The following is a 15,939-nucleotide window of genomic DNA, read 5'->3' on the forward strand; positions in this document are numbered from 1 at the left end:
GGGGGAGCCCCTGCGAAAACAGACTGAACTATTTGGTTTCTTTAATAAAGTAACAGAATAACTTGTGTTCAGAATTAAATTCAATTCGAAGTTCTTGATTTGTTCCATAAAATCAAGTTCGAAGTGTAAGAGGAGCAACATAGAAAAAATGTTAAAATGGATTTTGAACCATTTTAAGCAAAACTTTCCATATCAGAAAATAGTGAAGCTCAAGTAGTCGGTTTGAAGAGTCTAAGTTTGAAATGTTAGATGTGATTACCCTTGAAAACCCATCATATAGATAGTTAACACTGTTTGAATATCTATAATTGTACATCTAATTAACATTGTAAGAAAATACATCCATATGTAAAGTACAAATTTACACCAAATACAAATTTGAATCTCTCCTATATGCATTCCCTTTGTGAAGTAGCACAGGTTCAACCTCCACAAGAGCAAGATGTTATCGCACCCTGGGATCTATAACTATCTAGGCTATTCCTCCTAAACAATCAAGTCATTGTATGTAACTATCCAAGGTACAACAATAAGCAACTGTAAATATGAATAATTCAAATTTTTGATAGGTCCTAGGAAAAAAAATGCATTCCTTGTAGAAATCCATGATGTATAAGGCTGATATTTGTAATAATGAACCTTATCCATTTTATATGTATATAAACCTTACATATGTCATCTATAATTGTACTTGTTAAACAACCAAGTTAACCATTTCATTGGGTAGAAATCAATAGGTTGGTATCCTTTCCAATTTTCTTAGCAAAAACCTATGCAAAGAAGATTAGGGCTGATAATAAAGTAAGATTTTCTTACGCAATCACTTTACGCTAAAATGAAAGCTATAGAAAGAAAAGTACAAATAAAGTTCATAAACGAAGGAGATCAAATAATCAAGAGATACAAAAAATACTGGAATATAGTAAAAAATTTATGGGGAGATACCACATAACATAATAAATGCCATTGGTCCTTACGAAAAATATAAATAAATGAATAATGAATGCCTTGAGGAGTCTAATGTTGCTAGAGGATCTTATATGAGTATGTACCTTTATTAACTAACTGTTGAAGCTTGTCTTTTTCTTCCATCAAAATTGTTCACCATTGAATCCCAAAGGTGGGTATCAAGAGTCAAGACTATTATTCTAATTTGGGGAAAAAAACATAGTAGAATTCTCTGTTTCCTTTTGCAGTTTAGATTATAGAAAATTAAGTAGAATCTCATTCTCATATTTGAATTGAACACTTAATCATTAAAATGTTATGAAAATTAAGTTAAGAAAACACAACTCTTATCACTATTGCTTTGTCCAAGATGTGCTCAAATATTTAATGATTTTTTTTTTTTTGATAATTTGTGCTCAAATGCTCAATGAGTATGTTAATTTACAATTGTGCTACATCCTAACTGGTTCGATAGAAACACCTCTAAACTCTCCCTTACAATGCCCTCCTCTCTCCTTGGCAACAATGGTTTAACTTGAGATTATTAGCTCACTGCGCCTTAATTGTCAGTTATAAGTCTTGAAATACATTTATGAGATTCAAAATTTGAATCAAGAAAAGAAATTGAATATAAAATAGTATTGATGGAGCGCAATCCGACCAGTCTTAGCTGTCAACGATTTCACCTCTGAGCTGGAGCGACAGGGAGCCTGAAACAGAAAAGATGAGGGAATTCCGGGGGGAACCCGGTGAGATAACTCCGAAGGTCAAGTTAGTAATCTCTCAAAGGCAAAGTATAGACAAGATGGCGCAAAGTTCGCATACCTTGTTGTTGGGGGTAGGGGGCCTTTTATAATCACTTCACGCACTCGCCCCGAAGCCCTTGTCAGGTCGAGTATGATTACCCTCGCATCTGTCAGTTCGGGTGTCGTCCTTTCTGCTGAGACAAAACCGTCACTGCCTTTTGTCGGAACCGTCTCTCTAACTGGAGATGGCGGTGTCAGGAGGCGGAGGCAGGTGGCCGTTTGGAGTGCGGCCGTCAAGCGTCAGATCCCAAGTCAGTCAGGTGCGCCACCCTTGGGTACGGACTTCCTTGGTGTCATGCATAGTACAGTTTATTTGGTTTCGGTGCCCTGAGGGCGATGTGGTGGAGTGGTGAGCGAGGCGAAGTCTTGAATTCAGAGGTATGTATAGGGCGGGTCAGTTCGGCGAGGTGTATCCCGAACTGTTGCACGGTAGGCCAATTCGGCGAGGTATGTCCCGAACTATTACAAGGCAGGCCAGTTCGGCGAAGTATGTCCCGAACTGTTACAAGGCAGGCCAGTTCGGCGAATTATATCCCGAACTATTGCATGTAGGCCAGTTCGAATTACTTTCTGGTTTGGGGCCAAGGGTGAGTTCGGGCCCCTAGTAGGGAGTTCGAACCGCTGGTTTCTCCCCTGGGTGCTCGTGCCTTAGGCTTGCTTTTGTGCCGAGCTGTTGCCTTTGCCACATGTCGCATAACTGTGAGGTCAGGCCAATTCTTCCTTCATCAATTGCCCCCCACTCCTCGCACCAAGGGTCTTGCCCTGGTGCAGGGAGTTTTGCGAGGTGGTAGGTGGATTTGTCCCATTCTTCGAATCTTGACTGCATGAGGTGCTTTTGCCAGGGTTCTTCGGTTTTCTGGAGTGTCCGAGAAGGCGGGAGACGTGTCTACTACTCATAAATGTTGGTGGACGTGGCAGCGCGCATTTATTTTAAATTTCAAAAATTCGCACCGCTGTGACGTGATAGCGGGTCTTTCAATTTTGAAAAAAGCGTGCCAATGCCGTTTTGAAGGGACGTGCGCTGGCGGTTTTGTCAGTTGCAGGGAGACATACGGCGCGTTGTCAGTTTCAGAAAGACGTGCGCCGGCACAACGTCGGTTTCAAAAAGAATTGCGCTGACGTTTCGCTCTTTTCGGAAAGACGTGCACCAATCACGTCTCGATCTCAGGGGATGTGCGGTCAGCGCGAATGCGGGCCGTCGAATTGTCTTTGATCTGCACTGTCGGTTCTTGGTTACTGTAGCTATAAACAGTGGGGGACCCCGGTCGATTTGTCACTTTTGCGGTTTGCCTCTTGAGCTCGCGTCCAACTTTTTAGCTTGCGTCTAGGTTTTTCAGCTCACGTCTAGGCTGGTTACTTAGCCTTCAAGGTTTTTGGCTTGTTCCTGTCTCCGGAGCCTTCAAAACTTTCTTCCGATGAGTACCTTCCTGAATCCACCTCTTTTCCTCGATGTCTAGCTTTGATAGCTCAGACGACTCTTCAAATAGGACTGATGTAGATTCTACAAACCGAGTCGTATCCCCCGACTGCCTTAGTGATCCTGAGGTGGAACTTGAGGATGACTATGAACACGTAGGCCGAGCCGCTTCGGGTAGTTTGGCGTCTACCTCTCGCCGAGATCGGATGCTAGACAGGTTTGGTCCCTCGACCATGACGCCCGAGGGGCTCCAATCTATACTTATGTCTTACAATCTGCCTGGGGGGTATACATATTTCATTCCTTCGGGTAGCTTTCCTTGGGAACACGGTCCTGATGATATCGTGATTTCTCGTCGAAGTCATAAACCAATTCGGTGTTAACATTGGCTAGCTTCATCCAAACTCTATTCGGAACCTGGTGGGGACAGTCTCCCTTTTTTGCGAGTAGAATATCCCTTTAGACTTGGAGATATTCACCTCCATCTTAATGCTTAAGAAACAAGCGGGTTCTCTTCCTGGGAAGACGGGCGTATTACCTGTCTCCTCGCCCTGGCTTTAAGCTTCTGCACGAACTTCCCAATAAGGTCCCGGCGTGGAAGCGGGACTACTTCGGTGTGCGAAGTGCACAAAGATGGCCCTTTCAGACCGGGTGGGGTGAGGTCGCTCTTGATTCTGGTGTCATTCTCAACAAAGAGACGGTGAAGGGCCTCCGGCAATGGGCACGGCAAGGTTTAAAATGCTATCAGTACTTAACAGAGGCCAAGCTTATTGTGGTCGGCCTGAGTTCGGGTAGGTTTCTAGCTCAAAGGTTTCGTGTTTGCTTTGTTACTTCGTTTTTTCTGATGTCGAACTCTTTTCTGCAGGTGTGATGGACGCAGAGAGGACTCGTGGGGGGGTGCCTGTTCCAAGGCATGAAGAGGAGGAAGCGGGTCGCCAAGCGAACTCATACCGAGCTGCCCCCGGATGAGGAGCCTCAAGTTCCAGGCCACACGCTGGAGGATCTGCCCAGGGAGCCCGAGGTGACTCCACCGATGCACGAAGCGGCCGGGGCGCCTTACGCTGAGACCACTCACACGGGTGCTCCTGCATACTCCAGTGCTCCTGCTCACTCTGGGTCCGCTCATACGCGGGCTGGGCCCTCGGGTTCGGGAGCTCAAGGGGAGTTCAGGAGCGTGTTGACGCCGAACTACACTCTTCAGAAGAGTAGGGAGGCTACATTTCCCGAGGAGATCGCGGCATGGATTGATCTTCCTTTAAATCAGGTCGCCTGTCGAGCCGTAACACATGCTATGGTGGTAAGTCAAATTTCGTCTGCCTTCTTCATTTTCTATCCTTCTTGCTGTTGTTGCTTACTTGTTTCTTTTGGTAGGTGAATTCTTCAATTCACGCCTTAGCAGCCCAAGTGGAAAGGGCTAAGGTTGCCGCCCATGCTGCCGAAGAGGCTTTCCATGCCGCCGAGGCGAATACCTGAGCTGCTGAGGCGGCCGCTTATGCTACCAAAGAGGCTGCTCGCGTTGCCATGGCCAGGCAGGCGATGTCTCAGCGGGATGCCGAGGCCATGGGGGTAGTCGTCAAGCACATGGCGGACTTGATATTGGACCTGCAGCATCAAGTCGAATATCTTCAAGAGGACATTAGGGAGAAAACGCAGATTTTTTCCCAAGGTATTGAAGACGCCAAGAAGAAGGCCGTTGAATACTATATTGCTTCTCCGCGTTTTGACGACCAGATGGTGGATTCTTACAAAAGGGGATTCAAGCTAAGCCGGTGGATGATACGAAACACGTACCCCGACCTCGACGTTAGTGCCATATCCACTTCGCGTATAACTCAGGAGATGGCCAATGCTGCCGATGGCGAGTTGGATTCTAAAGGAGAGGCAGGGCCTTCGGGTGTTGTTGAAGTGCCTTCTGATGGCGAAGAAGTAGCTCCGGGAATGTAAAAGTGTTCTTTTTTCTTTTTTTTTTTTTGAAGTGCTTTCTGATGGCCAATGTACTCTCCTTTTTCTTGCAACGGAATAGACGATTTTTTTGGTTGTTCTTTTTCCCGAACTGATTTTTTGCTGAACTGATAATATGCCATTGTTTCTTGTCCGGTTTATTGTACTCGCGCAACCTGTTTCGGCGCTAAGGCTTTTGTAGCGAACTGATTCTTTTGTCGAGCTGACAATATGCCCGACTTTTCTTTGCTTGCTTACGCCGAGGTTCCTCTTGTTGGCTCTGCATCATGGCCCTTAGGCCCTTGTAGCGATTTCGTCCACTTCGCTTGGCGGTTTATAGGTAGTATCACCTTAAGTTAACAATGTTCCACGCTCGGGGTACTTGTTTGCCTTCTAAGGTTTCGAGCTCGTATGCCCCTCCGAGCGTTCTCTTTACTTTATAGGGTCCTTCCCAGTTTGGTCCAAGTTTGCTCACGCCGGGTTCAGGCACCATAATCTTACGAAGGACCAGGTCGCCAACCCAGAAGCTTCGCTGCATTACTCTGGCATTGTAGTAGCGAGCTACTTGCTGCTGGTAGGCCGATGTCCGGATGTGCGCGAGGTCCCTTACCTCGGCCAGTAGGTAAGGTTGGTACGTAACTCATCTTCGTTTGTCCGATCGTCGTATGTTTCTAGTCGCAATGTTGGTATTTCGATTTCCGCCGGGATCACTGCTTCAGTGTCGTAGGTGAGGTTGAAGGGGGTTTCTCCCGTGGCGGTTTTTTCTGTAGCTCGGTGAGCCCATAAAACGCTTGGTAGCTCGTCGGCCCATAATCCCTTAGTTCGATCTAGACGTGCTTTCAGTCCGCGCATGATGGCTCTATTCATAACTTCTGTCTGACTGTTTGCCTGCGGGTGCGCGACTGATGTGAAGTTCTGTTGAATCCCCATGTTCTGACACCACTCTTGGAACTTGATATCCTCGAACTGCTTGCCGTTGTCGGAGATTAGTACCCGAGGTAACCCGAAACGACATACTATGTTCTTCCAAAAGAAGTGTTGTATGTTTCGGGCCGTAACTATTGCTAGAGGTTCGGCTTCTATCCACTTCGTGAAGTAATCCACTGCGACAACTAGGAATTTTCTCCCACCTGTTGCTGGCAGGAATGGCCCCAGGAGGTCGATGCCCCATTGTGCAAAGGGCCACGGGCTGGCGAGGTATTTGAGGTCGGAAGCAGACTGATGGTGGATATTGGCGTGCTTCTGACACTTGTCGCATTTTCTGACGAGCTCGACTGCTTCTGCCTTCATCGTTGGCCAGTAGTATCCTTGTCGAAGTGCTTTTTGGGCGAGTGCTCTGCCCCCTAGGTGTCCGCCGCATAGACCTTCATGAGTGTCGCGGAGTACAAACTCGGCTTCGGCAGGTCGCAGGCAATGCAAGTAGGGGAGCGTGTAGGACCGTCGGTACAACCGTTCGTCAATTATGACGTATTTGGCTGCCTGGCGCTGCACCCTCTTGGCCGCATTGCGTTCTGCATGGAGGGTTCCGTCTAGCAAGAAGCTCGCGAGTGGGTCGATCCAGCTCGGCTCTACTTCGAGGACGGGAGTGACCTCCTCTGCCCCGCCGAGAATACTAGGCCGAGGTTAAGTCCTCTATGTACATGGTTCTCATGTTGTTGTGGCTTGTGCTGGCTAACCGGGACAGAGCGTCGGCCTCAGTGTTCTCTGACCTCGGGATTTTCCTGATGAAGTGTGAATGGAAGTTGAGCAGGGCCTCTTTTACTTTCGCCAAGTATGCGATCATGGAGAGCTCGCGTGCTTCGTACTCGCCCGTAACTTGGTTGACCACGAGTTGGGAATCGCTACAAATGACCAAGTGCTTTGCTCTTACCTTTTGCGCTAGGTTCAGTCTGGCTATCAGTGTTTCGTATTCTGCTTCGTTGTTAGATGCTGCGAACTCAAAGTGTAATGTGTATTCCAATTTTGTGCCGCCCGGGCCACATAAGACTATTTCAGCCCCGCTGCCTTGTTGGTTCGAGGAATCTACGTAAAGGATCCAGGGATCCTCATCCCAATTCGCGTTTCGCCTGACCAGGAGAGATGCCACACTGGCTGCTACTTCATGGGGTTCAAACTCTATTGGCTTGGGAGCTCTGGGTTCGCCCGAACTGGGGACCTTGGGCTCAACCTGTTGAGGGGCTTCGAGGCTGAAAGTGCACTTGGCGATAAAATCTGCCAAAGATTGGGCTTTAATTGCAGTCCGCGGTTTGTACTGGAGATCATACTCGCTGAGTTTGATGGCTCACTTCGTCAGCCTACCAGAGACATCGGGCTTCAACAAGACTTGTCTTAGGGGTTTGTCGGTTAAGACAACGACGGTGAAAGCTTGGAAGTACGGGTGGAGTTTCCGAGCTGATATCACCAGTGCGTAGGCTATTTTTTCTACCTACGGGTACCTCGTCTCTGCTCCCTGCAGAATTTTACAAACATAATAGGCGAGCCGCTAGACCCGATCTACTTCCTTTACTAGTACCGAACTGACCACCTCGTCACTAGCCGAGAGGTACAGTTCTAAGACCTCGCCCTCCTCGGGTCTGGCTAAGGTTGGCACAGTGGCGAGGTAGGTCTTTAGCTCGTCGAACACGAGTTGGCAATCTCGGGTCCATTCGAACCCTTTGCCTTTGATTGCCTTAAAGAAAGGCAGGCAACGGTCTACCGACTTAGACATGAAACGGCTCAGAATGGCTATGCGGTCGTTTAGCCTTTGAACTTCTTTTACTTTCCGAGGTGGTCTCATATCAAGGATGGCCTTTATTTTGTCCGGGTTGGCCTCAATACCGCGCCGGTTGACAATGTACCATAGAAACTTACCCGACTTGACACCGAAAACACACTTGTTTGGGTTTAGTCTCATTTTATACTAACGCAGAATTTGGAAAACAGAATCCAAGTCTTTTATTAATTCATGGGAGAACTGTGTTTTGACGACCATGTCGTCTACATAACATTCTATTTTCGTGCCGATTAAGGGCCGAAAAAGCTTATTTACAAGTCTTTGAAAGGTTGCCCCAGCATTCTTTAGCCCGAAGGGCATGACCTTGTAACAGTACAGGCCGAACTCGGTAATGAAGCTAGTTTTTTCTTCGTCGGACTAGTCCATCTTGATTTGGTTGTAGCCTGAGTATGCGTCCAGGAAGCTTAGCAGCTCATGTCCTGAGGTCGCGTCCACTAGGCGGTCTATTCGAGGCAGGGGGAAGCAGTCTTTTGGGCAAGCTCGGTTTAGGTCGGTGTAGTCGACGCACATGCGCCACTTGTCGTTCGCTTTTTTCACCAGCACTGGGTTGGCTACCCAGCTCGGGTAATGAACTTCCCTTATGAAGTCCGCTGCGAGGAACTTTTCGACTTCTTCGTCGACCGCCCTCCAGCGCTCCGGGGCTAAGTTGCGTTTCTTCTGTCTAATGGGTCTAACTACAGGGTCAGTGTTAAGTTTGTAAGTTATAAGGCTGGGGTCAATACCGGGCATATTTGTCGCGGACCATGCAAAAATATCTAAATTTTGAAGTAAGAAACTCACCAGTTTAGTTCGCAAAGGCTCATTGACGGAAGCACCGATCTGTAGTATTCGCGTTGGATCTGTAGTCGAGGTCGGGACTGCGATTGTCTCCTCAGTGGGTGAAGCTCGTTCCTCGCCCTACTCCGCAGGTTGCTCTAGTTCGAGGTTGTCGGCTACCTTGGTTTTTCCCTTTAGGGCGGCAACATAGCATTTGCGGGACTCAAGTTGGTCGCCCCGCGCTACCCCCACACCGAAGTCCGTGGGGAACTTTATTGCCAGATAATAGGTGGAGACCACTGCACATAAAATATGCGTAATTGGTTGCCCTATTATGGCGTTGTATGGAAAGGGGGCCGCGACCACCAGGAAATCGTGGTTGAGTCTAACCACACACGACCATGTGCCGACTTCCACAGGTACTGTTATTTTCCCCAATGGCCTAACTTCCTCTCCACTGAAGCCTACCAGAGGAGTGTGAGCGGGTTTCAACTCGCTTTTCTGCAACTGTAATTGGTCGAACACCGATTTGAATAGAATGTCCGCCGAACTGCCTGAGTCCACCACTACGCACCGGACTTCGAAGTCGCTGATCCTTAGCTTTATGACGAGCGCATCGTCGTGGGGGTAGTGAACACCTCGCGCATCGTCTTCTGTAAAAAAGATCAGTTTTTCTGTCTTTGGCCTCTTGGGAGGGTTCTGTTCCTCTCGGGCTGCTTCGCGAACTGACGTCCGTGCTGCTGCCGAAGTGCATCCTGCCACCACCGAACCGCCCACTATCACGTGGATGGTTCCCCGGATTGGCCTCTCTTCTGGGGGAGGTCGCTGCAAGGCTTCAGTCGGTCTGCTGCTCGGCTCGGGGACATCCTTCTCGTGTTCCCCTTGCCCACCCGCTTTATTACAATTGTCATAATGTACAAAATTTCTCAAGTACCCGCGACGGATGAGTCCCTCTATCTCGTCACGGAGATTATTATATTGCTCGGTGCTATGACCGTGATATTTATGAAAACTACAATATAAATTCTTGTTCCTCTCGTTTGAGTTGCTCTTCAGGCGAGATGGCCACTTTATGTAAGGGGCGTCCTTGATCGTCATCAGGATCTCGGTCCGCCTTGTGTTCAACGGCGTGTAATCCTTCCGAACTGCTAAGGGAGCTCGAGATGGTTGGCTTGGCTTCGCCTCTCGGTTCTGGCTTCTTCTGTCACCGGGGTTGGAGGGCTCGCCTTCTCTTTTTCTTTTTTCAACCCCGCCTTCGGCTCTCTGATTGATCTCTTCCTCTATTCTCATAAACTTGTCCGCGAGCTTGAGGAAGTCGACTACGGTTGCGGGCTGTCTAGCCACCATGTGCCATTTGAATTCTTTGTGCATCACCCCTCTTTTGGCTGCGACGAACTGTACCGCGAGGTCTAACCGAGGGATCTACAAGCATGCTTCATTAAACCGCTTGATGTAGCTCCGAATGGGCTCTCCCTCTCTTTGGATTACCCCGAAGATACTTTCCTCGGTTCTGGGGCACCTCTTGCTAGTAACAAAATGCGCGGTGAAGATCTGCACAAACTGGGCCCAGCTTCTTATTGACCTAAAAGCAAGGTTCCGGTACCAAGTGTGGACCACCCCTCTGAAGGTGGTGGTGAAGGCCACGCACATGCATGACTCGCTGGCCCTAGCGAGGTGCATTTGCGACTGGAACGCGTCGACGTGGTCGTTGGGGTCAAAGGACCCATCATACTTGTGCAGAGATGAGAGTTTGAAATCTCTAGGCAAGGGGACTGCTAGAAGTTCTGCTGAAAGGGGGGAAGGAACTAAGAGAATGAGGACAGTTTTTACCTCGCCCAAGCTCGTTTCTTCCTTGCCTGTGAGCTCGGGTAGCACACGGGTAGCAGTTCGGCAACTTCGCCAACGCCTTCTTTGAGTGGGCCTAGTGCTGGCACTGCTGGCCTCCGTGTTGCCAAGCTCGATGGACCCGAAATGCTGGCTTGCTGCTAAGGCGCTAAACCGGTTCTCCGTGAGTAGGAACTCGGGCTTGGAGAGCCGGGGTGACTTCGTGGGCGAGGTTCCTGACCCACCCGCGGGCTGCGAGGCGGGGGTGATCTTTCTTTGCTTTCGGCTCGAGGATGAAACCTGACTATTAGGGGGGTTCTGTGGTCGGGAAGCCTCTCCTTGGTGAGGTCGTCCACCTTGAGGGGAGGCCTTGATCGGCTTTGAAACAGGGTGCCGAGGGGGAAGTAGTGGCTGGTTCAAGGGTAGCTGAGGGAACTGTTGCTGATAATGGTGTTGGGAGAGGTGGTGCAACACCTGGTGTTGCTGGAGTTGGTGCTGCTGGAATTGTTGCATTTGGACCTGCATTGCCTGTATGCATTGTATTAAATCATCTAACTGGTTTTGGCGGACTGCTAATGGGACAGCAGTTGGTTCCACGAAGTTCGTTTCAGTGGGGAGTGGAAGAGGAATGTTCAACGAATGAGTGTTCAGAGGTGTCACCGCCTATGTATTCAAACTTGGGATCCCATCCATTGAAAGGGGGATGGTGAACTGCCCAATGCACACTGCTGGAACATGGAGTTGCTCTCCGGTAGTGGTTGTTTCTGTTCCACGTCCGGCACTGTTGGAAGAGGCCATTTTGGTGTTGGAGTGGGTGTTGGAGTTTTTGAAAGAATGGTAGGTAAGAGAGATTTAGAGGGAGGCTTTTAGAAGCTTTCCCACAAACGGCGCCAATTGATGGAGCGCAATCCGACCGGTATTAGCTATCAACGATTTCGCCTCTGAGCTAGAGCGACGGGGAGCCTGAAACGGAAAAGATGAGGGAACTCCGGGGGAAACCCGGTGAGATAACTCCGAAGGTCAAGTTAGTAATCTCTCAAAGGCAAAGTATAGACCAGATGGCACAAAGTTCACATACCTTGTTGTTGGGGGTAGGGGGCCTTTTATAATCACTTCGTGCATTCGCCCCGAAGCCCTTGTCAGGTCAGGTATGATTACCCTCGCATCTGTCAGTTCGAGTGTCGTCCTTTCTGCTGAGACAGAACCATCACTGCCTTTTGTCAGAACCGTCTCTCTAACTAGAGATGGCGATGTCAGGAGGCGGTGGCAGGTGGCCGTTTGGAGTGCGGCCGTCAAGCGTTAGATCCCAAGTCAGTCAGGTGCGCCACCCTTGGGTACAGACTTCCTTGGTGTCAGGCATAGTACGATTTATTTGGTTTCGATGCCTTGAGGGCGATGTGGTGGAGTGGTGAGCGAGGCGAAGTCTTGAGTTCGAAGGTATGTATAGGGCGGGTCAGTTCGGCGAGGTGTATCCCGAACTGTTGCACGGTAGGCCAGTTCGACGAGGTATGTCCCGAACTGTTACAAGACAGACCAGTTCGACGAAGTATGTCCCGAACTGTTACAAGGCAGGCCAGTTTGGCAAAATATATCCCAAACTGTTGCATGCACGCTAGTTCGAATTACTTTCTGGTTTGGGGCCAAGGGTGAGTTCGAGCCCCTAGTAGGGAGTTCGGACCGCTGGTTTCTCCCCTTGGTGCTCGCACCTTAGGCTTACTTTTGTATCGAACTGTTGCTTTTGCCACGTGTCACATTACTGTAAGGTCGGGCCAAATCTTCCTTCATAGTACAAATTACAAAACCAGCATTCATATATCAAATGTCAATCATTGAGCCCTATCTTATTTGAGATGTAAATATACAAAGGCACGTGTATCATATAAGCAAATAAAACAATGTTTTTTCAGGAATTATCAAATGTGAGTGCAATTTTAAGATTTATAGCAAAACAATCAACAATGATTGTTTTGTAATAAATCAGGATCTTCTTCCACGCAAAAGACATTTGTTAAGCTATATGTTTTTAGAATAAAAAACAATTTTTTGTTACATGACTTCAGTATAAAATGGGCGAAAAAGCCAATACGGAGATTTTTTGCACCATATCAAATCAGGAATGTGACCATGATTCTACTTTTGCACTCTTTCAACTGGAGTCAGAATTTGCTCCTAATAACTTTCTCAGAAAACTTGTTAGAATATATAGTTGTCTTCTTAATAATTTTGAAAATAAAATGTTCAATTTTTTTATCAATGAAAATAAAATGTTTAATTGCAATGCCTTGAAGCCTCCAAATATGAACAATCCAGAATCCCAATATAGAGATGAATTATCATTGTGAGAGAAGAACATCAGTTCTATGTTTTCTACATGTTTTAAGGATAGTTTAATATTAATTTCAATTATTTGAGGTAATGCTACGACTTCCTCTGCATATTTGCAGATTATCTAAGACAAACCTTTTAATCATAGAGATAAAAGTAACTCATAATATAGACAAAAGATTCAGATTTTACCTGCACAAGTTTTTTGCACATGCTGAAGCTAAGATCTTCCTCATTTCTCTCGATGCTGTGTCTCCTTCCAATGAGTTGTACCATTGATGCTGGGCCTTCTGGTTGTGAACCATAATTTCTAATACCAATTGGTTGTGCGAGCCCAGCCCAATGCACATTTGACCTAGACGCTATAACTTACAACAAATGCAGGGAAACCAACAGCAAACTGGTTCATGCTATCCATCTGATCAGAGTTCACAGGACCTCACTACTCATCCATTCAATGTGAGAGAGAGAGAGAGATTCGTTTACGCTCCAGTCTCTACGTTTAACTCTTGGATTGCGGTTTTTTCTTTTCTGCAACAGAAGTTTCAGGGCTATGATTCGATGTTTACATTTGCAAAATTTTCCAAAAAAATCGTCGAATACTTCAGTACCATTTGTCTCTTAACTGTACTATGACCATTAACCGGAACGGGATCTGCTCCTCACACAGGAGCGCCTCACATGCACATCCACCGTGCATTGGGAACATCTCCCGTGTGGTACGATGTGCGAGTGAGGCGCCCTGTGTGAGGAGCAGATCCGGTCTCCCATTAACCCTCCTTCGCACGTGCCACTCCTTGAAAAGCCATGTCACGTTATGATGATGATGCAGACCAGGAAGATGATTCCCATCTGATGGTAGTCATGATATGGAGAAAGAAAAAAAACAGTGAGTTTTTAGTCTGAGTAGGTTCTGCCATATTCGTCTTTACTAGCTTATTCTACGCCTACCGCACTCGAGCTCTCTTTATTGTTGTATCTGCAACTCGAACCACAAGGAAGAAGAGAAAATAATATCAAAATGGTGAAGTATGCAACCATAACTTCTACCTTCTTCTTCTTGTCCAACTATCTCTCTGTTCTGTGTTTTTTTATTCTCTTTTATCGATTTTGGAATTCTTGACTGGTGACGGACTGACGGTATCGTGTCTTGTTTCAGGAAGAGAAGAAACCGGAGGGGAAGAAAGTAGAAGATCAGAAGAAAGGAGAAGGGAAGAAAACAAAACAAGAGAAGAAGGAAGAAGCCAAACCCGATAAGCCAAGTGGGGAGAAGAAGGAGAATAAAACAGAGGAATCCAAGGATTCCAAGGGTTTAGAAGAAGCCAAGGAGAAGGAGCCCCCTCCTCCACCAGAAGAAGTCGTTCTTAGAGTCTACATGCATTGCGAGGGGTGCGCTAAGAAGGTCGAGAAGCTTGAGGGGATTTGAAGGTTCGAATTTAAGAGATCCATTTTGATTTTGACTTGCTCTGTGAGAGGTTATTGAATGTGGGTCTCGCCCTTTTATTTTTGTGTTGAAATTTTTTTTCCAGACAGAGATGAGAGATGAGAAGACTTCACTCACTGTTCGAGTCTTCGAAAGAAGGAGAGAGGGAGCATTACCCAAGAGAGTTCGAGAGACCCGAGGGCACTGCTACTGCTGCTGGAAACCCAAGAAGCTTAAGCAGGTCGGAGTCCGAGGGGTTAAAGTTATGGAGCCGGGAAGAGGAAGAGGATGACGATGGAGAAGATGATGACGACGATGACGATGAGAAGCGACAACAGAAACAAGAAACCCTAGACGACAGAAACAATGCACGGAAGATGAGATTAAAAAATGAACAGAAGAAATAAGTGTATATGAAGAAAAATCAAGAAAAGAGAAAAGAAATACCTGCGCGAAAGAGAAACAAAGAGAGGATGCGATGGGCTTGAAGAGCAGATCGGTCGTTCAATGGACCACATATCTTCCATTGAAGGCCTTCTCAGGCCGCAAACCCCTACCGAAAGAGACCAGTGAAGAAGAAGAAGAAGAAGAGAGAGGAGGGAGAGAGAGTAATGGGAGAGAGAGAGAGGGAGAGATAAAGTGGCCTTCTCATGCCGCAAACACTCTGTCATCTAGTATGAGCGGCGAATTGACTTCAGTTCTGAAATCAGGAGAGAGAGAGAACGCGGGGTGAGGACTGAGTAGAGAAGTGGAGAAATAGACTGACACATATAGAAAGAGAGGGAGAGATGAGAGGGAGAGCGGGAAGACGGGAAAAAAAGTAGACACGCGTTATGCATGATAAATGGAAGGAGAGAAGTGATCAGAGTTATCTCTCATAGCATTGTTCACACGTGCAATTCATTGATCTAATGCTAACTATAGTACTAAAACAATAAGATTCTATTTTGCGCTTTACCATATATATATATATATATATATATATATATAAAAGATGAGCGAGAGAGGTCGACCCACATAGAATAAGGTCTGAATTTGGGTTGAAACAGAGAGAGAGAAGAAAGGTTAAAACCGGAAAATATCTGAGATAAATAGTTGGTGTTGATGATAAGCAATAATGATACGAGCAATTGATTTTGTGTATAAAAAGTTAGCGTATTATCCCAAGGATGAGTCGAGGGTAAGAGTGTAATTACACTTCTGAAATGAGGTCGTCCGAGGATGATATAACCGAGGGCCTATAAGTCCAACCGGCAGAGGGAATAGTACATCAAAGGCCTCGGGTAATATCCCAAGGGTGGAGATTCTTACGGTCAAGTTAGTAAGTGCGTATTGAGAGGTCGAACGAGTCCCAACTAGAGTAGTTCAAACAAGGTCACCAAGAAGTTAGAAAGCTTAAAGTAGTAAATGCCAAGATAGCTTACCTAGGGAGTGACACCGCTTATTATATGAACCTGCCTAGAGTTAGTTATGAGCGGACAACCAGGATGCGATCCAACCTGTGCCATGTGTCCTTATCTTGGGCCTGTCATGTGCGTCCATGCCATTGGGTCTGTCATATGCGCCTACATCATTTTCCCCCCACTCTTGAGGCTATAGTAGAAGTCTGAATTGGGACTTCGGCTTCAGTCGAAGAAAGTGTATCATCCTTACTAGGAGGCACTAAGTAACGTGTTCTAGCGAGGACCTGGACTTCAACTTCGGCCTTGTTAGAGACAACTTGCTG

At 47.0% G+C, this 15,939-nt stretch overlaps 1 protein-coding gene and 1 long non-coding RNA gene across 3 annotated transcripts; both read right to left on the reverse strand.

The window, feature by feature from the left end:
- Window positions 1-236: 236 nt before the first annotated feature.
- On the reverse strand, window positions 237-12,976 carry LOC148879855 (uncharacterized). The gene is made up of 2 exons (XM_088961568.1): window positions 1,774-12,976; window positions 237-1,658 (listed from the first exon to the last, which is right to left on the reverse strand). Exon 1 carries the CDS (start codon window positions 10,010-10,012, stop codon window positions 8,783-8,785), a length of 1,230 nt encoding a protein of 409 aa, XP_088817694.1. The 5' UTR covers window positions 10,013-12,976; the 3' UTR covers window positions 237-1,658; window positions 1,774-8,782.
- Window positions 237-15,000, reverse strand: LOC148879856 (uncharacterized). 2 transcript variants are annotated; one of them, XR_016104360.1, is made up of 5 exons: window positions 14,661-15,000; window positions 13,841-14,563; window positions 13,402-13,642; window positions 12,983-13,321; window positions 237-486 (listed from the first exon to the last, which is right to left on the reverse strand). It is a non-coding gene; the product is annotated as an uncharacterized LOC148879856 (long non-coding RNA). The 2 variants fall into 2 exon arrangements; XR_016104359.1 differs by having other exon boundaries at window positions 13,402-14,563.
- Between the last annotated feature and the right edge of the window lie 939 nt (window positions 15,001-15,939).

Source organism: Nelumbo lutea, chromosome 1 (assembly GCF_056320005.1).
Source record: "Nelumbo lutea isolate HS-2025 chromosome 1, American lotus-T2T, whole genome shotgun sequence".
Classification (NCBI taxonomy): Eukaryota; Viridiplantae; Streptophyta; class Magnoliopsida; order Proteales; family Nelumbonaceae; genus Nelumbo; species Nelumbo lutea.